This window comes from Danio rerio, chromosome 9 (genome assembly GCF_052040795.2).
Source record: "Danio rerio strain M-AB ecotype USA chromosome 9, GRCz13ab, whole genome shotgun sequence".
NCBI lineage: Eukaryota > Metazoa > Chordata > Actinopteri > Cypriniformes > Danionidae > Danio > Danio rerio.
In genome coordinates, this window is record NC_141029.1 from 427,262 (window position 1) to 451,498 (window position 24,237).

The 24,237-nt window shown below is 37.2% G+C and overlaps 1 protein-coding gene across 6 annotated transcripts in view; it reads right to left on the minus strand.

Moving 5' to 3' along the window:
* si:dkey-11f4.7 overlaps nt 1-24,237 on the minus strand; it is a 62,512-nt gene that overhangs the window by 31,268 nt on the left and 7,007 nt on the right. For 5 of the 6 annotated variants that reach the window (XR_015499005.1, XR_015499006.1, XR_015499007.2 and 2 more), the window contains exons 4-23: nt 23,274-23,319; nt 21,341-21,485; nt 19,686-19,905; nt 18,833-19,046; nt 18,422-18,587; nt 17,945-18,019; nt 15,081-15,198; nt 14,286-14,437; nt 12,342-12,605; nt 10,377-10,485; nt 9,009-9,190; nt 8,529-8,677; nt 6,964-7,131; nt 6,504-6,545; nt 6,274-6,306; nt 5,847-5,944; nt 4,579-4,745; nt 3,810-3,986; nt 2,108-2,254; nt 1,314-1,514 (exon numbers count right to left, since the gene is read on the minus strand). Coding sequence is in view for 3 of the 6 variants with exons in the window: in XM_087267218.1 (XP_087123344.1) it covers nt 1,314-1,514; nt 2,108-2,254; nt 3,810-3,986; nt 4,579-4,745; nt 5,847-5,944; nt 6,274-6,306; nt 6,504-6,545; nt 6,964-7,131; nt 8,529-8,677; nt 9,009-9,190; nt 10,377-10,485; nt 12,342-12,605; nt 14,286-14,437; nt 15,081-15,198; nt 17,945-18,019; nt 18,422-18,587; nt 18,833-19,046; nt 19,686-19,905; nt 21,341-21,485; nt 23,274-23,319 (2,873 nt within the window). In the remaining 3 variants the exon portion in view is untranslated. The remainder of the gene's footprint in view (nt 1-1,313; nt 1,515-2,107; nt 2,255-3,809; nt 3,987-4,578; nt 4,746-5,846; nt 5,945-6,273; nt 6,307-6,503; nt 6,546-6,963; nt 7,132-8,528; nt 8,678-9,008; nt 9,191-10,376; nt 10,486-12,341; nt 12,606-14,285; nt 14,438-15,080; nt 15,199-17,944; nt 18,020-18,421; nt 18,588-18,832; nt 19,047-19,685; nt 19,906-21,340; nt 21,486-23,273; nt 23,320-24,237) is intronic. The other variant, XM_087267219.1, reaches the window with a different exon arrangement.

A 24,237-nucleotide genomic window follows, 5' to 3' on the forward strand; every position in this document is an offset into this window, starting at 1 on the left:
GCGCCAGGGCACAAACCCTGTTTTTCTGTCCTTAAAATAGCAAAAGTGGATTCGGACACGCTCTTAATGCTTTTGCACCATGCGCTTTAGACTTTGTGCCTAGATCATTAATTAGAGCCCTAAAAATAACTTTTAAATCAGCAAGGCGCATTCAAATCAAGACTGAACACGCATCTTAGCTGTATGAGCACTGTGCTACTTCCAACAGATCGCACTATTTTGTTCTTTTCTCTTTTTGATTCTTTTATAACCAGTTTTAACACATTTTAATCTGTTTTTAATCATTTCTATTTTTTTCTTATACTTGTTTTTTATTCTTGTTTATGTAAAGCACTATGAATAGCCACTGGGTATGATATGTGAAATAAACTTCCCTTGCCTTTTATTCAGCCAGCAAGTTTTTATTGACCAGAAATGACCAAGGCTTCTCCCAAAAGTTAATCAAACGATGTACAAGAGGCAAATATTCCTCAGCTTTTCTTTACATTTCAGCAAAAACTTTATGTCAGAATTTTCCAGGAATAATTTCGATCCCGGCTCTACACTGAAAAAAATTATTCAAAGATGATTCCTTGGATTTACTAAATTTTTTTATGTTAGTTGGTTGTAAACTATTTTTTTTTTGGGCTGACTTTAAACAAACAAATTAGGTTGAACATTATTAAACTTAGTTTGTTTAAATTCAACACAAATAAATTGTTTGCAACAGTTCTGCATGCACCACTTTTTTCGGTGTACCGTTGAGGTACCAAATGGACCTTTAGGTATAAATGTGAACCTTTTGAAAAGGTGCCACCCCAAAGACAACTCCAGTTAAGAGTGGCAAATACATTTACTGTAAAACATTACATGCCAAACTGTAATTAATATTAATTGAGTGATGTTTTGAAATATTTCTAAACTCCACTGTAAAAGAAATCCAGAGTTTTACAGTTTATTTCTGGCAGCTGGGGTGCCTGATAAAACACATAAAATAACGGCTGTTAAATTACAGACATTTACTGTAAAATAACAGAGGTTGAATTACAGAAATTTACCAGAAATTTAAATGTAAGGAAATGTCTATAATTTAATTGATAATTTACTGTATATTTCTGTAATTTAACAGCCGTTTTGTTTTTCTGGCACCCCAGCTGCCAGAAACACACCGTAAAATTACAGATTTTTTTTTTCAGTTTATCTGTAGGTGTACTGAGGAAACTCTTAAAGCTTTAAAAGGTGTCTCCTATAAAGGAGAGATTTCACCATGCAGCTCACATCATTTCAGCAACAGCATATCATATTCAAGCTAACTGCACGCTAATTTGACTTACCTCTAAACCAAACTTGTAGAAGAAATAATTAACAAAATATTTGACGGAGGGCAGGATGCCGTGGTCCAGGTGATGGTGTGTGACAGCCTGAAATATGATGCTGCTGTTTGCTGTTTTTAGGCCGTGTTGGAGGCGGTGGTGGAGCTGGTGTCGATGGACCGTCACGTCCACCACAAGCAGACCTAAAATCAACAGGTGATTCTGTTCACATGGAATCACCAATAAACAAGTCAATGGAATAATTAGTTTTTATTTTTTAATTATTCTTTAGCAGTTAGCATCTTTATACACTTCAGTCAACATTAGAAATTTATTTCACCCATAAATGGAAATTATTATTAAACTGTCCAGCTGGTGACGCTAAACAAACCAAAAAAAGGCATGATCGGCAATAAAAAAATGACACTTTGTCCCTCTTCTCAACAGGGAAAACCAACAACAAGCATCAAGAATGCATGATTATATGCTATCACGGCTTTGCAATCAAAAACTGTGATTATAATGGAAGTCAATGAGGCAAAAACAGCACCAACATAAGGAAAGGTTAGACACAATATGTGTCAAAAAAAGGTTTGTCAGCAGAAATCATAACATTTGATTAAAAAGAAAAAGCTGTGGCCAAATTAAGCCTCAAAATCAGGCCAGAGTACATGTAAATGACCAAACAGCACACGAGGATTATTAAAATGAACTCAGGTAGACCGTCATCTACAGTGTGATATTTAAAAAAGAATTGATATAAAATAAATATATTAATAACGGGTTCATTGTGTTAATAACAGTAATCAGAATACCCAGAGGCAGGGCAGGATGCGATCCTCACACTTCTTCAGTCCGCCGACCCACATGAAAGGGTCCACTGGTGCCGAATACAGAACTGAATTCCCCAGTAGATCAGCTGGAACATCAAGAGTCCCACTCTCATTGGAGGAGGACAGACCCTAAGGGGCGGTTAAGGGGCAGTCAGAATATTACATTACGATTGAAACATTTTGGACATGTACACTGTAAAAATATCTCTGTATTTTGTGATTCATGTTCGGATATTTTATTTTCCCCTTCGTACGAATTTGTATCAATTTGTATTCTAATTTGTACAACATAGTACGATTTGCTCATCACCCACTCATGGGTGCCACGCCTCCTTTTTAAAATCGACTGAACTTGTACGAATTAGTCACTAAACTGACAAAACGTACAATACTTACGTTTCCTCGTAAGATCAGGCTGGCAGTGCAGTATTGTGTGTGTTGGTGTTGTATATTACGCTACAGAAGCCTTAACTGCAGCACATTCTCTGTTATTTTACACACTTATTCCTCTACATATTATTTCTTTTATTATTTCAAACCACTAAAACGTCAATGAAGTCACTTTGTTAAACTGTAGAGTTGAATTTACAACATAAGAAGTGGATCAACATACCATAATGCAATTCACCACCACAGATAAACACAAAATACACAAAATATACAGTGTATGTATGACTAACCATGGCAAGAAACAAGCCATAATCACCTACATTCAACAGGTTAACATGCTTTATTACATGGCTGTCTGGAACAGTTGATTCTGATAGGTCAATTTCAACATATTAAGGTTTGCTATTCCCTGATAACAACCGCTGAATAACACAGAGCTCAAAATCATGTTGATCATCACTGAATGCATTCACAATCATATTTATACCCGTCACACTTCTGTTTTTGACAGTTTGGTGCTGTCTTGTGACAGAAATAATCTGTAGGTTAGTGTATACTCCATGTAGTTTCCTCATTTTTACTTTAATTAAAGAACTAATAAACAATTACAGCTTTGATTAATGTTTTGTGTCTATTTTTGGGAAAGTAGCCGTGTAATAAACAGGCTAAAGAACACCCAGGCGGTTGTTTTTGCAGAGTAAACCATTCTGTTATTCATTCCTTCATTTTCTTATCGGCTTAGTCCCTTTAATAATCAAGGGTCGCCACAGCGGAATGAACCGCCAACTTATCCAGCATGTTTTACGCAGCGGATACGCTTCCAGCTGCAACCCATCTCTGGGAAACATCCATACAAACTCATTCACACTCACACACTACGGCCAGTGTAGCTGATCAGTTCCCCTATAGCGCATGTGTTTGGACTGTGGGGGAAACCAGAGCACCCGGAGGAAACCCACGCCAACACGGGGAGAACATGCAAACTCCACACAGAAACACCAACTGACCCAGCCGTGGATCGAACCAGCGAGTAAGGCAATAGCCCTACCTACTGCACCACCGCGTCACCCATTCTGTTATATAACTGATAAAGATGTGGGGCACTATTCTGTGATAACAACCTCTTGGATGTACTTTATCCATCACAAATCTACCATCCATAGCAAGGTTTGGTGTAATTTCTTGAAGGTCTAATCCACTACAGTTTTTATTACTTGCTTCATTCTCATCCTCGTATTCATTCATTTATCGGTTATGAAGATACTTTTCCTATGAAGCAATACACAATACTTACAGCAGTGCAGTTTGATGAATACTCTGAGGGTTTGATGCTTTTCAGCTGGTACATCATTTTACAGACGACCATCACACAGGCCCACACAGAGGACACATTGAAAGCCACAGGCCGCAGTCTCGGATAGGGCAGAGCAAACGTCCACAACACCAAAAACACAAAGTTCATCAGTGAAACCTGAAATACACACATTGCATTAGTTTAAGGATCCATTCCCACTAACAGTGCTCAGCTTCACATTGGGCAGCTGATAAACCTGTCAGGCTTCGTTCTGTGATAACAACCGCCTGGATGCACTTCATCCCCATCTTATTCTACATCCCTAATCCTACTCAAAGCCTAAGCCCTACTACTTCTATTAATAAGGAGCAAAAGTCAGTCAATGTGGCTCCTGTCGCTGTTCATCTAGAACTCCACATCTATAATCCTCTTAGTCTATGCTGACATTATCATCAGCAGCTCAAACACTCTAATGGCTAATGGACAGACGGCTGCTTCTCACTCAGGGCTGCTGATTATGCTAATGAGATGAAGATATGGGCACTAGTGGGCGGGGCTTCCCCCTCTGATGACACGTACAAAGAGAGAATGTCAATCACAGTGTTTCTGCATCAAGTCTGATTATAACAAACACAATTCATTCATGTTCACTATTAAGGCTGGCTATATTCACACACAGCTGACACACAACTGGGTTTAAACCCCTTATGGTTGTGAGACTTGTACCTTAAAATAAAGAGTGAGATTTGTGTGTTTTTTGGTGCATTACCTCCTTCACACACACCCAGATGATGCCGGTAGAGACGAGTTTGAAGCTGTGGAGCTCCAGTAACCTCCAGCACAGCTCCTGAACTCTCCATAATAGCAGAACGAAGCGCAGGATCAGCTCGTGCAGCCGCTCCAACACCAACAACCACTGCTGCACCACCACCGGCACTGCAACAGACACACACACACACACACACACACACACACACACATCTCTGCTTTACCTGCTGGATCCGTTTACTTAACTGTAGATCAAATGTTCAAGATTGAGGATGTGTGAAAACAAATGAATGAATGAATAAATAAATGAATGAATGAATGAATGAATGAACGAACGAACGAAATGAATAAATTAATTAATTGATAAATGAATAAATAAATAAATGAATAAATAAATAAATAAATGAATAAAAGAATGAATAAATAAATGAATGAACGAATAAACAATTAAATTATTAAATAAATAAATGAATAAATAAATGAATAAATGAGTGAATTAATAAATAAATAAAAATGAATAGACAAAAAATAAATAAATGAATAAACTAATAAATAATTAAATAAATAAACGAATAAATAAATAAATACAAAATACAAAATAAATGAATGAATGAAAAAATAAATAAATGTATAAATAAATGAATAAATGAATGAATAAATGAATAAAAAAATGAATGAATGAATGAATGAATGAATAAATAAATAAGTAAATAAATAACTGAATAGATGAATAAAAAAATAAAAAATAAATAAATAAATAAATAAATAAATAAATAAATGAATGAATGTATGAATGAATAAGTAAATAAATAAATAAATACTTAAATTAATAAATGAATGAATAAATAAATGAATAAATAAATGAATGAATGAATGAGTGAATTAATGAATGAATATATAAAAATGAATGAATAGAAAAATAAATAAATTAATAAATAAATAAATGAATGAATGAATAAATAAATGTATGAATGAATGAATGAATAAATAAATAAATACATAAATACATAAATAAATAAATACTTAAATTAATAAATGAATGAATAAATAAATGAATGAATGAATAAATGAATGAATTAATGAATGAATAAATAAAAATGAATGAATAGAAAAATAAATAAATTAATAAATAAATGAATTAAATAATAAATAAATGTATGAATGAATGAATAAATAAATAAATAAATAATCAGTCCTGCAGTATGGTGAATGGATAATGTGTATATGGTGCTTTTTAAACCAAACTGTTCAGGTAAGAATATTACTAACCATCATCCTCTGAATCTAACTCTTGATGTTCGTCCAAGGTGGAAGATGAGGTGTTCATTTGATCGGCTTGTTTTCCACGTAGCTGCCCGTCCTTCAGCCTTTAATGGAGAAAAGATCATGCTTCACCACACTTAACATCCTGCCAATAACTGCTTTTTCCCAACATTCTTCACAATATCTTGTTTTGTGTTCAACAATTAAAAGTTTAGGACCACTCAAGTGTGAGTAAATGATGAGACATGTCTTCTAGCTCTGTGACTTGCATGATGTTATAGCTGTGTACTGATTTACATGTGCACTTATGAGTGTTCACTGTTCAGCAGTGGTTCTGGCGTGGATCTTTAAGTGTGCTGATTTAAAACTGAAGATTTTATCTGCAACATAAACATGCACTCTTGCATCATGCAGTCCTAAATGAGCCGCTTACCATGTCTTCAATTTCTCAGAGCTTTTCTTCATTCTGCAGGAGATAAAATAAGAGTTCATAAAGGAGCACAAAGGTAATTGGGAGAGGAATGTAATGTAGTGGAAGACTCAAAATTAAGGTGTCCTATGTCAGCACACTGCCCACAAGTCTGTGGCTCATTCATGCTCACATAATTAATCAATCAGTATCAAATAAGCAGCTAAATCTGCTTCAAGTAATCAAATACTCACATGTCAAAAACCCCCTGAAGCGTTTCTTTCAGGTCTTCTTCTCTGAAATCAGAAGATAACAATTATATTTCAAATAACCTAGCATTAATACATTTACAGCAAATAATCTTCATTTTGGCATAAGATTATTTCTCTTCCCCCATTGGCAGATTATTTGGCTTGTTTTAAGGAAAAACTCTCTTCATTTTGACTCAATATTTCTGAAAACAACACTATATTTTTGCACTATAAGTTTCGCTTGTCTAAAAAACGCTTCTTGATTTAAAAAAAATAGTAGATATTTGTACTAGAAACAGGACAAAAACTCTGAAACGCTGCTGTAAGCAAGTCCCTGAACTAAAATATGACTAAACTACAACCTCAGAGCAGACGATTATGTGGAGCTTTAAATCTTCTAAAGTGTTATAAAGTAGTTGCTGTTTGTCAGTTGTCTAAAAGATGTGTTGTGTTTCTGACACACCTCTTTGCTCTGTTTGTAGTTGTAACTGTGTTCAGATCAGTCAGACAGAGGAAGTCCGAGTTGAAGTAGTGCAGCTGAAGGATGCAGGCCAGGAGGAAGAAAGCTGGACGTAAGATTCGTGCAAAGAGTTCAACCGTGTCAAACTGCTCCAGTCCAAGATCTCGCAGGCTACGATCACACAAGTTTCAGATGATCATAAACATGGACATATGCGTGAAGTCACTAATTATTAGCTCTCTTATAAATTTTTAATTCTATTAAATATATTTCCCAGGTGTTGTTTAACGGAGAGAAAGACATTGAAAAATATAATAGTTTTAATAACTGGTTTCTTTTCTCTTTGCCATGATGATAGTGCATAATATTTGACTAGATATTTTTTCAAGACTCTAGTATTTAGATTAAAGTGACGTTTAAAGGCTTAACTAGGTTAATTAAGGCAGGGGTTCCCCAAATTTACGGCCTGCGACCCCAAAAATCACAATTCCAGTGACTCACAACCCCTAATATCCTCTGAGGTGGTTATTAATACAGAAATCCTGCATGCAATGGATTGAATTTATGAATGAATGAATGAATAATAAATAAATAAATAAATGAATAAATAAATAAATAAATGAAAAAAATTAATAAATGAACAAATGAATAAATGAATAAATAAATAAATAAATAAATAAATAAATAAATAAATAAATAAATGAATAAATAAATAAATAAATGAAAAAAATTAATAAATGAACAAATGAACAAATGAATAAATAAATAAATACATAAAAAATGAATGAATGAATGAATAAATAAATAAATAAATAAATAAATGAATGAACAAATAAATAAATAAATAAATAAATAAATAAATAAATAAATAAATAAATGAATGAATGAATGAATGAATGAATGAATGAATGAATGAATGAGTAAATACACACCAAAAGCCCCAAGTCTATTCTTCGTTTAATTTTTTTATGTATGTCAGTGCTGTAAATAGGCTAGAAAGTTTGCCCTGGTGTTGTAAAATCAATCAGCTGCATCTGACACTATTGCTGTGTCTTTAATATAATGTAATTACCCCAGGGGACGCAATCCAATAGAACTAGTACTTATAAACTACTATAGTAACTATACAGCAGGGGTCACCAATCTCGATCCTGGAGGTCCGGTGCCCTGCAGGGTTTAGCTCCAACTTGCCTCAACACACCTGCCTGGGTGTTTCAAGTACACCTGGTAAGAGCTTGATCAGCTGTTCAGGTGTGTTTGATTAGGGTTGGACATTTGTCTACCGACACTTTGGGAGTTTGGTCATCTAGTGATCTTCCAAAGTGTTGGTAGACACACGTCGTAGTTCACAGTGAAGGAGAACTACACCAGCATTCATCACTACTCTCCTGCCTGCCTGAATTGCTGTAAAATGTGAAATATTTTGGCTTTTGCTCTCTTTTCTTCATCTACATTAAGCTGCCTTGACACAATCTGTATAGTAAATAATGAATACATTGAATAATGTCATGTCTCATCAGTGTATAAAGTCTGATTGGGTAATAGATACGCTCAGCGTGTGTGTTTACCTCTCCTCTGACAGGCCTAATATCTGCTGAAACAGCTTACAGACGCTCTTAAACTGGTAGATGTAGATCAGGATCAACACCAGCATGGAGTATCCGACCACCACGGCCCAGAAATACTTCAGCTGACTTCTCCATACGTCATAATGAACCTGGACACAGCAACCCCAACAGCATCTAAACACAGCTCACAAACACTGTGCTTTGAAAAGAGACAGATGTGAAAGTGATTTGTTTAGGCTAGACTGATCATTTTAGTTATTTCTAGTAGATACCAGAGCTATAAAATAAACTTGAATTGCATATATGCCATGCTTGTGGAATCGACTGGATTTTGTGTGCATGAGCTGCTGTCTCCTATTGAAATGAGCTGTGAAAAACTGCACCATGGACTTGTACATTGGAAACGAGGCTTAAGAGTTTTGGATGTCTCCTCAAGAACATAGATCAGGCATGTCTGGCTCAGAAAAGGCTCACACTTACCTCATACAGAACCACACCGAAGAGGAACAAGCAGATATAGAGGATTTTGTAGACCGCCACTTTGTCCGAGAAACTGACATAGAAGAACATGAAGCAACAGCAGAAGATCCAGTACTTGACCAACATGCCTTTCACTAATGATCCCAACACTACAATTATTGGAGAACTATTACTGCTGTCACCTACAACAGAAACATACACACACATTATCATGATATATGCATTATAAGGTAAGATGTGTTTTAAAGCTTTTTCCTAAATGAAAGTGTATCCTTACATTCCACATGTTTCAGTTCATGGCAATTGAACATAGTGCTGAGTTCATTGGATCTCACCATAAAAAAATGTTTGTTATTTTAAAGATTCATGCTTTGTTTTGTTACAATTTAATACAAAAATTTGCCAATTTGTGTTTCACAAGCACCGTATTGTGCTTGATTTCATTCAGATTTTTATATTAATAATTTTTACTAAACATGGTTTAAAAAAACACACACACAATTTGTTTCAGATGTTTACTATTTTAAATTTGTTTTGCTAGTTTTAGTATTATTGTATTGACTATAGCAGGGGTTTTCAAAGTGTGAGGCGCGCCTCCCCTGGGGAGCATGTCAGGGGAGGTGCGGGAAAAAGTATTACATAATAAAAATATAATTATTAAGTTTAATTATTATATGTATTTTTTATTATATTTAAACGTTTTAATTAAACAAAGCTAAAAAAAAATAATACGTCAAAAATAAGAAAACCTTTTTTACCCAGAAGGCCATAGCTGTGTATTCGCTTCTGTTTGGCAAGCCCGCCAATACAGGTATATGCCTGCTAACACAATGGGTCGGTTTCTGAGACCCCCCGATTCAAAGCCTTCAAGTTCACGGCTTAAACCCAAAAGACGACGATATGATGATCAGTATTTGAGTTTAGGATTCACGTGGACAGGACCAGCTGATGAACCACGACCTTTATGTGTGGTTTGTCAAGATATTTTGGCTAATGACAGCATGAGACTCGCTAAACTCCGACTGTTTTGACCGGGATGGACAGTTCTTGGATCTGTTCTATTCATATTGAACCATCATCCTAGTTTTAAAAACGTTATATTAAAATACTTGTTATTACTCTGTAAATAATTGCACTTTCATGCAAATGATGATAAAAGTGAGTTAACAGTCTGACATCTGTCTGTGTCTTTTATGTGTGTGTGTGTGTGCGTGTGCGCGTGCGTGTTTGGGAGGAGGGGGCACCAATGGATAAGTTGTGTCAAAAGGGAGGCCCACTTAGACTTTGAAAAACCCTGGACTATAGTAATCTTCACCAACTATTCATTACACATCATTATGAAGCTAAAGGTTGAAAGGAAACTCATACGTGCTTGAACTTTGACTTCCTTTAGCTCATCCTCGTTCTGCAGCTCCTCTTCATGTTTTTCTATCAGCCGTTGCCTAAGCAAAATCCAGAAACTAAAACTATAAGAAACCTGCAAAGAATTCATTGGGTTTTAAGACACACATGGGAAGTTACACATAGTTCATCAACATTTCTATTAAAAAGGCAGCCATTTCAGATGCTGTCACTGGATTGAATGGCTTGTTATCTGTGGTTATCAGCTCATAGGTATGGGCTAGAATGCCAGTAGGCTGCTAGTTGGCTCAGACTTCGGTTGCCATCCAATCAGTTCAGTTCATCTTTATTTCTGTGGGGCTTTTACAATGTAGATTGTGTCAAAGCAGCTCAACATAGATGAGGTTCTAGTCAATTGAAACAGCTTCAGGTCAGTTGTCACAGTTCAGTTTAGTTTATCCATCCATATGGTGAATCACCTTCACAAATATGACAGACCTTAAACCCCAAAGTAACTAATTTGTACAAATTCATGAAATTTCTGCCATGAAACTCTGACTGACAGGTCACCTAATCTGCTCCCGCATCATTAATGACCCTCCTCCACCCCAGCTCCACCTGTGTTTAGATCTGCTACATGTGTATTATGTTTGCATGTTATATTCTCAGATGACATGTCTGTGTACATACTGGCAGCAGCAGGTCTCAGTAGTTGCTCTGCCATAATAATTAAAGCAGCAACAGCAGCAGCGTAGCAGATCTATACCGCCAAGACCAAATACATCAACATTGCCATATGCATGTTCATTACCATACTAAATCTCGAGAGTGTTCATGACAGAAATATGATTTAAGTCAAACTAAAACTTATGATTTTAAAAAGAAGGCATGCCTCTGAACCCCATCACTAAACCAAATCCTCATTGGAGAATGAGCAAAACACCAGAACAAGTAAAAACTTAGGAATTAAGGGGGGGCATGCCACCAAACCCTAGCCCTAAACCCTTACTGAGGAATGAGCAAAATGTCAAAATTGTAAAACTTATGATTTTTAAAAGTAGGCATGTCTCCAAACCCTAAACCAGGGGTCACCAATCTCAGTCCAGGAGGGCCGGTGTCCCTGCAGGGTTTAGCTCCAACTTGCCTCAACACACCTGCCTGGGTATTTTAAGTATACCTAGTAAGACCTTGATTAGCTTGTTCAGGTTTGTTTGATTAGGTTTGGAGCTAAAATCTGCAGGACACCGGCCCTCCAGAAACAAGTTTGGTGACCCCTGCCCTAAACCTTCCCAGCCATCATTAAAGAATAAGTTAGACACCAGATCAAAAATGTTAAACCGATGATTTTTAAAAAGAGGCATGTCTCTAAACCCTACTAAACCCTACTCTTGCAGTAAATCTAACATATACTGAGGAATGAGCAGGACGATAGATTTAAAATTGAAAACTTATGACTTTAAAAAGATGGCATGCTGCCAAACCCAACCCCTAAACCCAACCCTTACTGAGGAATGGGCAAGATCTCAGATCAAAATGGTAAAACTTAAGAGATATAAAGGGCATGCCACCAAATCCTAGCCTTAAATCCAACCCTTACTGAGGACTGGGCAAGATGTCAGATAAAAAAAATGTAAAACTTATGATTTTTTTAAAAGAAGGCATGAGCTCAAACCCTACACTAAAACCCAACCCGCACTGGGGTATGAGCAAGACGCCAGATCAAAAGTGTAAAACTTATGATTTTTTTAAAGGAGGCATGTCTCCTAACCCCAACCCTCATTGGGACATGAGCAAGACGGTAGATTGAAAATGAAAAACCTATGAATTTTAGTCTTTCCATATTGATGGATGATAACACCATGTGAGCACTCATCTATGAGCTGATAACCAACCCATTCAATTGAGTTATCATTGATAACATCCCATTCAATGGAGTAGCAGCATCTGAGACGGCTCTTAATAAGGCGATATCAAACAATGCTGAATACACACCTTTGCAGCAAGGTGCACGCAGGGCACAGGATAACCATAGGCATCAAAGTCAATCAAGACAAGCTTTGGTAAAGTAGGGAAAACGGCAATATGCTTCAGATGAAGCTGACTGATGAACGAGATTATGAGCAGCAGCGTCCCGTAGACGGCAAGGAAAGGAGCGCTGAGCATGGCGAACCGCCGTCGGTCCTTCAGCATCCAGATCACACACGACCACACCAGCATCACTAACGTCAGCCAGGAGTTATAGCAGATGCTCCAAACCTGCACACACCCCAGAAAAACAAGCACAGTTGCATGATGTTTCCCAACTTTTTAGTTCTGACGGCATTCGACCGCTATATACATTTCTGGAGGGCTACAAATAGTCCCAGAAGCCACGTGTTTTTGCAGTTTTTACTTTCGTGAATCCACCAGAGGGCGCTGCGTACGCTTCTTGAGATCTCAAACTTCTCTTGCTAGTGCCATTTGGCTTTGCTGTTCTCATGTAAATCCACCAGAGGCCGCTGTCGACTGACTGACTGACTGACTGACTGACTGACTGACTGACCTACCCTCCTCCTTCCCTAAACCCAACCAATAGTGTTATTATTCTCACTCTGCTATTTTTTGGCTGTTGTTTTTGTCTTTCTGGCTTTCTGGAACTGTTCTTCGCCAGACTCAAACCCTGTTGTCGTGGTCAACCTCTCTCGATGTCTCAAGTCCGCTGGCTTACATGGAGAGCCACTAAACAAACAAGTAACAGCTGAAAGCCGTCCACATGAAGGTGGATGAAGGTGGAAGCGGTCAGCTGGTAAGCGCAAAAAGAAACAGCATCATACCGCCCTCTAGTGTTCATTTTAAAGATGAAATGCAGCCATACGTACTTCTGGCTACACAATTCGCCATCTCCAGAAATGTATACAGGGCTACGCTTTCAGAATGAGCCTGTATTGGCAAAATGATGTGGAAAAATGCGTGTTTAAATATGACCAGAGGCCAGCTGCTAAATCTGCTTTAAGCTAAACCAGCAAGCATTTTTTATTGTGCTAAAACATCTTATGTCTTAAAGTAGACCTGTTCTCAAACACAAGGCTGTCAGAGAAAATAGACTTCTAACAAACGTTGAAACAGAGACTGGAATGAAAGAATACACATGTGAAGTCTGTCTGATGACTAGTTTTGGATTATAGATTTCTTGATTACTGAGAAAAAGTCTTTCTTTAATATAATGCTGGAATTAAAATGTTCCTATATAGACCATTTCAGTATGGCGATGTCATTGTCTCATGAAAAGCCCATCGTTTTTTTATATCTAACTATTTTAAAACTGGAACAAGAGGCAATTCAGTCTTAACTAAAATTAACACAGCCGTCAATTTTTTTTTAATCAATATCTGGACTTTTTTGAATTATATTAAATTTATACTGACCTCATGGGTAATTGTCGTAGACTGTCATGGTAAAATTGAACTATTTTAAGTTATGAGGCTTTTGCTCTATGTTCAGAGAAAGCCATCCAACTGAATGTGTTTCATAGCGTATCGCTTTCCACATCCAGAGTAAAAGCCGCTTATCCTCGATACAGTGTGCTGAAGGATCCATCTCCCCCTCTGCATTGAGTGTCCACACGTGACTCTATTATAATAAGTGGCCATATAATAACTTCTTCCTAAAAACTTACTTTAGACCACTTTATTTACTTTATAACTTTCTCAGTATTTAGATTTTTTTGAACCCCCAGATTTAAAATTCTCAACAAGTTTTACCTCTGCCAGATATTGTCCAATCCGAACACACCATACATCAACGAAAATATTATTTATTAAGCTTTTATAGAGGAAACCTTACTTATTAAGCTTCTGTGTAACGTATAAATCTCAAATTTAAAAGACTGGCATATGATTTGCGTAAGAATCCAACAACTCTTGTCATGAAGCCACATGATTTGAAACATTAGGTTACCATTGTGATGATGAGAGCGATGATGTAGCTCTGTTTCATGATGAACTGTCCCAGCAGAACCACAGCGCTGGGTCCAGACTGATCAGGCGGAGGATCCACATCATTTAATATCTCATGCCCTCCGTCACAGCTCTCCTTCTCCACAGTATATTCTGTGCAATTGGCACAAAAACACACGTATGATATATGAATAAACGACACGCACAACTGTGTGACAATACAAGTAACATATTTTAAGAGTTTGCATGTCATAATCTACATGGCATCTGTGGGCACCTTGATGTCAACTTGACATCAAATTGACATAAAGCATGATATAAAACCAATTTAATGTCAAAACATCGATGTCTATTTGACCAACACATCGATGCTCTTTCGGCCACCAAAATAATGACACTAAATGTGCTATAATATTCGGCGAATTCTGTTCATCTGAGTGCTTCATTTACAAATTTACACTGGATTTTGTTTCCCTAAGATACATGTAAACTACCTTAATGTCCTTAACCCTAATTTGATGTCGTTTTGACATCAAGGTAGTCAACTGACATTAAATTGATTTGCATTTGACGTGTTTTTGATGTCTTTTTATGTCCTCTGAACTCTTTAAAAAACAAAACTGAATCAAGCTCATTGATTTGCTATCCAGTTGCATTTCTATCAGACGAGGAATTTAAATTGTCTATACTTGTTTTTTTATTTTTAGTCCTTCCTTATAACATTCTTCAGTTGCTTTTGTTTATACATTTGTATAATACATATGTATAATGTAGACGTTTTATATTATTGTTGTACCATAAGAGATCTTCTGTGTATAAGGAGACAAAGCAAAGCAGTTTGCATAGTCGTCCTCCAGAAGCAGATTGACTCCAGAATCCTCCGGGTCTTGCCATGTCCTTCTCCACACCATAGCCTGAACAATGACAGAAACAGCACACGATGAGAGACGCTTTACCACTGTCTTTCCTCTAAGAAGTCATTTTGCACTCTGGTAAGATGCAGTACGTCTTCATCAACACTGTTGATATTTCGGTCACGATATGTTATCAGTTTTCATGAAATTTAAGGTTTGATAGTTTGATAGGACACTTTATAGTAGTTATAAAGAGAGAATAAGATCCGAGAAGGGCTGCAGCTTTTAGGTTTCTCTTAAAGGAGACATATTAGGCCCTTTTTACAACATGTAAAGTAAGTCTTCGGTGTCTCCAGCATGAGTCTGGAGTTTCAGCTCAAAAGACTTCAGTGCAAAAGTTGTGATCTAAAAAAGTAAAACACATTTAACTCCTTATTGACTTAATTGAAGCACTTTAAATTATCATTTGAGCAATAATTATTAATCAGTCAATTAAAATGTTTTCACTTTTTGGATTGCTTCTATGCACATTTACAAAAGCAGACCCCAGCACTGTAGTAATTGTGTATTGATTACTGCAGTCCTAACTTGCTATAAGTGCTCTTTAATTCTGTGTATTATATGATTGCACTGTAAACATTTGTTCTAGCTGGCATCTCAGTTTAGACTTTTTCTTAATTATCAAAAAGTACAGTTTTATGTGTGTGTGCTGAAATAATAAACGCATGGCCATCGCTCTGTAGTTAGCTTTTTTATCAAGACAATTAATATGTCTCCTCTTTGCTTACACAGCTTTGTGTGCTGATTTTCCCTTCTTTTTTTCTGCTGAGTGGATGAAAAAGAGTAATAAATGCAGTAATAACAGTAAATAAAGCAAAATGTTTTAATCGATCATGAAATGTAGACCTCACATGCTCATGACGAATCCTGCAAGAACTGCAAATCTGACTTACTCACTCAAACTGGCTGATTTAGCATGATCAGAAGATGAGGATTCTCATGTCTGTGTGAAGAGGGATTGTCTCTATGTTGTTGTCAAAACCAAAACAAAGATTCATGAAGGATATTTTCATTTTAAACACATCATATCTCTGTGAGCACGGCACTGGTGCTTTCTGTGATTTAGAAATGATCCTCAAACATTTGATTTTCATGTGGCGCATTCACAGAAAACAAGCAAATCCTGTGATTGTACTCAAAGTTATTGATTTATCTGCTGAATATTCTGTAGTGTGCTCAGATGGATTAATAAAATATGATCAGAAGAACATTTGTTTCTGAATGCTGCTATCCTGGTTTATGCTTTACATTCTTGACATGTTTTGTATAAAATGGATGTTGAGGATTTTGTTAAATTCCTAGCAATAAGGAAATTCAGGACATCAGTGGATACACTTCTGTTGTTTGAGCAGGCAAAGGTGTTGAAACCCAGTTGTGTGTCAGCAGTGTGTGAATATAACCAGCTTCCAGCAGTGAAACTGTTTTATTTTTACAATCACCCTTGATAAACACAGTCTGCAGAAACACTTTGACTGACATTCTCACCCTCTAGAGACATCAGAGACTTAGGCCCCGTTTACACTAATGCGTTTTAGTTTGAAAACGCATAAGTTTTGCTACGGTTACGCCATCCGTCCACACTACGCCGGAGTTCTCGAGCGCCGAAAACGGAGCGTTTCGAAAACGCTGGAGAGGCCGTTTTCATTCTGAAACGCTGCTGCTCCGTCTCAGTGTGGATGGGGAAAGACGGAGACATCTGAAAACGGAGGCGGGGCTGCAGACATTCGCCTCTCTGATTGGGGCTTTTCCTCAATATTAAGTAGCCTAACACACAGTTCAGTCCTGAATCTTCTCCGTGTAAGTTCAGACTTCGCAAGTTTGATCAAGGCTGCAGTCTCTTCTTCTCAGTTTGATATGGAAAACATACCGAGGACACGGGTAAATCTTCACAGGGAACAGTGTACTTTATAACTGCATTCACATCACCTTGGCTACGTTGTTTCACTTTCTCAACAATAAAATGTAAACTTGATATAAGGAACTGCCTATTTTTATTTTAATATTAACAACTAAACAGACAGCAGACATGTTGAGGCGTCGTGCTGCATGAGCGTCATCTTCACTGTGTGCATATTTATAACAAAACGGAGCCGATAACAACACTGCCTCTTTTCAATTTAAGTGAAAATACGAAACACACCCTCTCTTTTGCTGAATATCAGTTTTAATAATCGATAATGGCCATTATAAAAGTATAACATACAATAGGTTTATACATTATAGGAAATAAAGGCAAGCGATCAGTCAATATACAGAATGTAGGCTATGTGGTTTCATTAATCATTAACTTATCTTTGCGCTCAGCCAAAACACCTGAGAACAAGTAATAGATTCCAATGACCAAAGTCAGGGAATATGTCGTTAGATAAAGACAACAAGATGAATGAAATATCACGTTTAATAAATATAGTGAGATTAGATCCAGCGGGAGATGCTTGATGAGCAAGTCCGACTAGCAGAGCTCTCATCTGGGTAGATGGGCTCCAGCGATAGCCAAAGTGTGTGTGTGTGGTCACGTGATGTGCGTTTTCAGCGTTTTGGTGTGGACGGAGAGCAGTTCAGAAACGCTGGGTAAAACGCGAGTGTGGACGCGGATCGTTTTCATTCTACAACGCCGTTTTAAAACTAAAACACACTAGTGTAAACGGGGCCTTAGTTTATATCTTGTAGAAAGCAATGATAGGTCACCAGTAATCTACTTGTATTTTTTAGATACATTATTTTTATAAATCATTAATATTATTACCTCTACTCTTCTTTCCAGGGGGAAATTGTGCATTTTGGAGAGGCTCGAGCCCTCAGCATAGTTTTCAGCATTTTCCTGAGAATAGTACATATGGTATATGAGAATGATATACATGGACACATGAACAGTTTCACATAGAATAGAAAACAAGCAATCAGAACTGGAAAAATAAGCTGCATATATCAGTAAAGACCATTCGTAACTATCGCAAATCATCATAATTCATTCATAAAGAAGATTTGCACCAACGCAGACAGTGCATCACGTATACATCATATACAACGTCCATATGGGTATATACACTGCTCAAAAAAATAAAGGGAACACTTAAACAACACAACGGACATGTAAATCTAATTATTCCCTTGTTTTTTGAGCAGTATATATATATATATATATATATATATATATATATATATATATATATATATATATATATATATATATAAATGGCCTTGTGTTTGTGCATCAAAGTACCTGATTAACAGAGTGAGCCCACTTGTGTAGGAGACTCATGACTGTAAAATACAGCAGCAGGAGGACCAGCGGATTCACCACTGCAGGCCAGCTGCTGTCCTCATGCAGGATCAGGCTGTACGGCTCTGACATGTTGGTTTTGATGAGGGCTGTCAAACCAAACAACCTGATAAACAGAGAGAATAATGATGTTTACAAATAATAATTTTCATGTGTCGTCAGACTTATACTATTTGCATGTGCTGTTTTCTTAATTTGGTTGTGTTGTGAGGATTTGCCCTCGTTTACTATCAAACTGATGAGGATCTCCACTTAATTTGCTGGTGTTTTTGGTAATTGCATGCGTTTTCTTCAACAGCAGCACATTAGGCTCTCTCGGCCACTGTAGTTCAGAGATGTTGATCTGTGCACCTGGAGAAGTGATCGTGAGGGGGAATGATCTGCTGTGCGAGGGGCAGCTGGTACAGGTAGAGGATCAGCACGTGTCCTCCACTGAAGATGGTCATCATTACACACAGAGAGCTGAAGAACAGCAGAGAGATGGAGAAGTCCAGCACCCAGCACCACACCAGCACCAGAAACACACTGAAATACAGCGCCGACGTCAGACAGGGGAACGTTATACCTGTGGAAATACACAACATCACCGACTGCAGCTTTAGACTGTATCAGAATGCATAGACATATTCATATACCGCTGAAGGGAAAGTTTTATTATTTCTGTCCCGTTTTACTATGCAAGGGGAACTTTTTACAGTGCTTTCTGTTATATATTTCTTCTGGACAATCTTATATATTTTTTTTTTATTGAATGGATTAAAAAATGCAGCTTAAGTCTAAATTATTTGTGAATTTTTCAGAGCAAGGAGTTTTTCATATTATTTCCTGTATTATTTCTTTTGTTTCAGCTAGAATAAAAGCAGTTTTTAATAGTTTTAACCCCATGTTAAGCTCAATATTATTTACCCCTTCAGCAATATTAGTGTTGGATTGTCTCCAGAACAAACCACTGTTATACAATGACTTGCCTAATTACCCTAACTTTACCCTGATTACCCTAGTGAAGCCTTTACATGTCACTGTAAGCTGAACACTAGTGTCTAACAAAATAATTAGTGAAACATTATGCACTGTCATCATTAGAAATGAGTCATTTCCATTATAATTAAAAATGTAGTGTAATAATCTCTCTGTTAAACAGCATATAAATAATAATTTCACAGGATGGTGGATGATGTAGTCTTCAGCTGTGTGCTTGCATTACCCGCCAGTCCCAGCAGAAAGGTGACCAGGACTCTTCCAGCACTGTTCATTAGAGACGACACCAGGAGTCTCAGACCGCTCACGAACAGGATCAGTTTCTGCAGGACGTCTGGAGATGCGTCTGGAGAAATACGGGTCTCGGCGGAGGTGTCGAAAGACGAGTCCTCAGATCCTCTGCTCTCCGCTTCACATTCTGAGTCCGACATCTCTTCATCCGAGCCCTGGAAAACACACAGCACTACAGCATCTTAATGGGATTGTAAAGCATATATGTTTTTAGAGCTGTGCAAAGATTAATCAGACCCAAAATTAAGGTTTGTTTTGATATAATACATGAGTGTGTGTTGTATAGGGCTGCACAATATAGGGTTTCAGCATTGATATCTCACATCCAAATATATGCAATGTCGAGTCTGGACTATAATTCATCATTTGCATGTGTTTTTGAGGTCTGTGACTGTATTGTGATTTTAAAAGGCAAGGCAAGTTTATTTCTATAGCACATCTCATACACAGTGGCAATTCAAAGTGCTTTACATAAGCATTCAGGCTTGTTTATTATGGGATAGTATCTATTGAATGCACACTACAGAATACAGAATTAGTAGGTGATCAACGCTGGAAATTTCTCATTATTCTGAACACATGAAGAGAAAAGGAAAAGGGGATTATAGTCTTAATCACACTGATTTTACTTCAAGACTAAAAGTACTAAATCAGCAAAATTAATCTGTATACAGCACGTAGAGCTCTGGCTTAGGATGTTTAACAGAAGATAACATTATCCTACATTAGTATTTTTTAAAGTTAAATAAAGGTTATGCAGTGTGTTGTTCATTGCAGAGCTCCTCTATTAATAAAAGAGGAAAAATCCTGCAAATTTTGAAAGAGCCTCAGCCGGGTCAGAGGAAACAATGCACAAATAACACAAAAATAATAAAACTACACTGAAAAACAGTATACCATTCGTTAGTCCTGACAGCAGTGTGACTTATTACACTAAGTTAATCATGTTCTAATTTAATTTTATAAGTTCCACAAGTTAGTTTAAACATATAAGTTCAATGGGGCGGGGCAGTGGCGCAGTAGGTAGTGCTGTCGCCTCACAGCAAGAAGGTCGCTGGGTCACGGTTCAGGGTCAGGTTCGTACCTCGGCTCAGTTGGCGTTTCTGTGTGGAGTTTGCATGTTCTCCCTGCCTTCGCGTGGGTTTCCTCCACAGTCAAAAGACATGCAGTACAGGTGAATTAGGTAGGCTAAGTTGTCCGTAGTGTATGTGTGTGTGTTTGAATGTTTCCCAGAGATGGGTTGTGGGAGCGCATCCGCTGCATAAAACCTTGCTGGATAAGTTGGCGGTTCGTTCTGTCGACCCCGGATTGATAAAGGGACAAAGCTGACAAGAAAATAAATGAATATAAGTTCAATGGACTCATACATTTAATTATATTCAGCTTTAAATTAATGCATTCAGTTTTTTTTTTTTTTTTTACAGTTTAGTTATATTTCTGGAATAACTCACTATGATAATGCATTACTTTATAAAGTAACTTTCCCCAACCCCGTAGAAGTATGGGATTTCACATGTGTCCTAGGTGTTTTTGTTTTGATGTTTGTTTTGACCTCCAGGATCAGTACTGAGCCCCTCTGCTGTTTTTTACCTCAGTGCTGTACATCGCTCTGCCGTCTTCACTCTGATGGGGCTTTCTGGCTTTACACCAGCGGATGATGAACAGTGTTGACACGGACACCACCACATCTGGAGTTAACAGGCGGATTATGTTTAGTGTGTCCACTTCACTGAACCTGTGAAGAGTTTAAAAAGATTCAGTACAATAATGCTAATCCACAACAATCACTCAAGAGCACATGATTTCAGCAAACAATAGCCCCTTTCACACATACAGACCTTTCCGTATGTGTGAACAGGTGTTTTTTGAAAATACCGGTAAATTCGTTCTGGCTATTTTCCGGAAAGAGAAGTTGTAACATTAGCGGTAATTTGCCGGAATGCTGCGCTGTGTGAATGCAGAAGGAAGATTGCTGTAATAAGCGCGTGCACGTCTAGAACGTGCTGACGTGAGACGTCTGCTTAAGCCAACCACAACTGTCAGACGCATTTACGTCCGCGCGGTTTGTGAGAATAAAAGCCTTTGAATATTTTTCCAGACACATTCAGCTGCTAGAAGTTAGTCAGATCACGTTTATATGTTCGTGTAAATAATCATCGATGAGATGCTTATGATAAGCCGTTGTTTGTTTACCTTCAAGCTTTGTGTGTGCCTGTGAAACAGCCTGTGAGCGCCTGCACACACACATATTATCAACATCTCGACATGCGAAAGTGATCCTGCGAAAGTTGTTCACAATATTGATCATCCACAGAGTTTGTAATTCAGTCAAATGTTTACAAACACAAGCGCAGCCGTTTAAAGCTCATTTGTGGTGAATGATGTCAGAATTTAGCGGTATTTTGGAATGGATGTGTGAATGCTCTTTTCCGGAAAATTTCCGTAACGTCCTCGCCTGTGTGAACAGCGCTATTTTGAATATACCGGTAAAGTCGTTCCGGAAATTTTCCGGATATTTACCGGTATCACTGTGTGAAAGGGGCTATTAATTGCTGTTTCAAAATGAGTTCGAAAATTCGCAAACATTTGACTTGACACATATAATTATATCAACTGATATTAAGTGTCATCCTCTCAGTTGTGTCATTTTAAACGCAAAGATGACATTGCTTGTTATGAGGACTTAACATAAACAAACACATCACAACCTGCTTTGTATCTTTATCATAACAATGTGACGTTACCAATACAACAAAACTTAAAGCTGTCATAAACCTGTCATAAACATGATTGTCATGAAGCCATTATAAATGTCCTGAAATTTATAACAGCGTCTTTAATATTATTTATTACCTCAACTACAGTGGTACAAGCTGAACCTGTCATTAAAATGTCATTAAATATTAATAATAATAATGTTAAAAAGGATTTGACAGGGTAATGACACTTTTAATGAGACTGTTCTAATGACAAATACAGCATGTACCACAGAAAAATATTCATAGCACAATTATAATGGCAGTTTATGACAGGTTCTGGTGTCTTGATAGCGTCAAGCTGTCATGACAAAGACAAAAGCAGTCCAGCGCCAAGACTGCAGCTCCACAACGGAAGTTTGTGCAGATGAATAATGGTCATGCCCAACTGGGCCTGGCTTCTCTCCAGTTTTTTTTCCCTTAACTTTGTCAATTGGTGAAGTTTGTTCCTCGCCACAGTCACCACCGGCTCAGATCAGGACTTGTGGAGCTGCGCTTGGGTGGATTTGCTCTTCAGTGTTTGGATTTTCAGCAGTGAATATTAAACCACACAGAACTGAACTTAACTGAACTTCAACTCTGAAATCTGGACTTTACTAGAACTGTGTTAAGCTGCAATCTACATTGTACAAGTGCTATAGGAATAAACATGAATTGAATTAAATCCAAAGCTTTGAAATGCTTTATTTCACCCAGCATTATGTCAAACACACGGCCAGTTTATCACATTCAGCATCATGAATACCGAATTAAAGTAAATAAATCACCTGACAATGCCAAGGTGAAAGAAAACATCATCCCATGGTCCAGTCTCTGGAAAATAAAACAACATAGAATTATTAAAATGCATGGACAAAGGAGAATATAAAACTGTCCTCCTTAAAGTGAGGTGATCAGCGACATTGCACTTTATCCATGCCATCAATCCATCGTTCTCCATGAAGGTTTAAAGTGATCCTGAATGTCTACACAATGTCTCATATATATATAACCACTTCAGGAAGTGGTTTAAGACACAACTGGTGCGCAAATGCATGTGGTTGTCCATGCCGCATGTATATATATTTTTACTGTCTCCAACATAATAAAAAAACGACCTTAAGAGAAGGCAGATACCACACTGCTAATGCAAGACTTGTGATGTGAGCTTCTGCATATGAGTGTTTTCTTAGCAAGCACACATGCAAATGCAATATATTCACTTTATAATTATATTATAATCTATCTATATGTCATTAAGAATAGTTTTCAGCATGTGCATACATCCTGCTTTTAGCTGCATGTGATAATATTTCCAATTATTGGAGTTTTCATTCAAAATAACTACATGAAGTCATTTTAAATAATAAGGTTGTGCTAAAAATAATACATAATACATAATGACAACTGAGAGAGAAGTGTGTTAGACTTTCTTTTTGTATCCCGTTCACTGATTACTTTAACAAAAGTTACTCCTATAATTCATGTCAAGCATTATGAGGCGTAAGAGAAATATGGATAATACAGATATTTAATATGCAGACTATAAAACCCAGTCAAGGCCAAGCGTACTTTTAAATTCAGTTTGAAAAAAAGCACTTTATTAATTCATTCATTTTCTTTTCGGCTTAGTCTCTTTATTAATCTGGGGTCGCCACAGTGGAATGAACCGCCAACTTATCCAGCATGTGTTTTACGCAGCGGATGCCCTTTCAGCTGCAACTTATCACTCACACTATGGACAATGTAGTT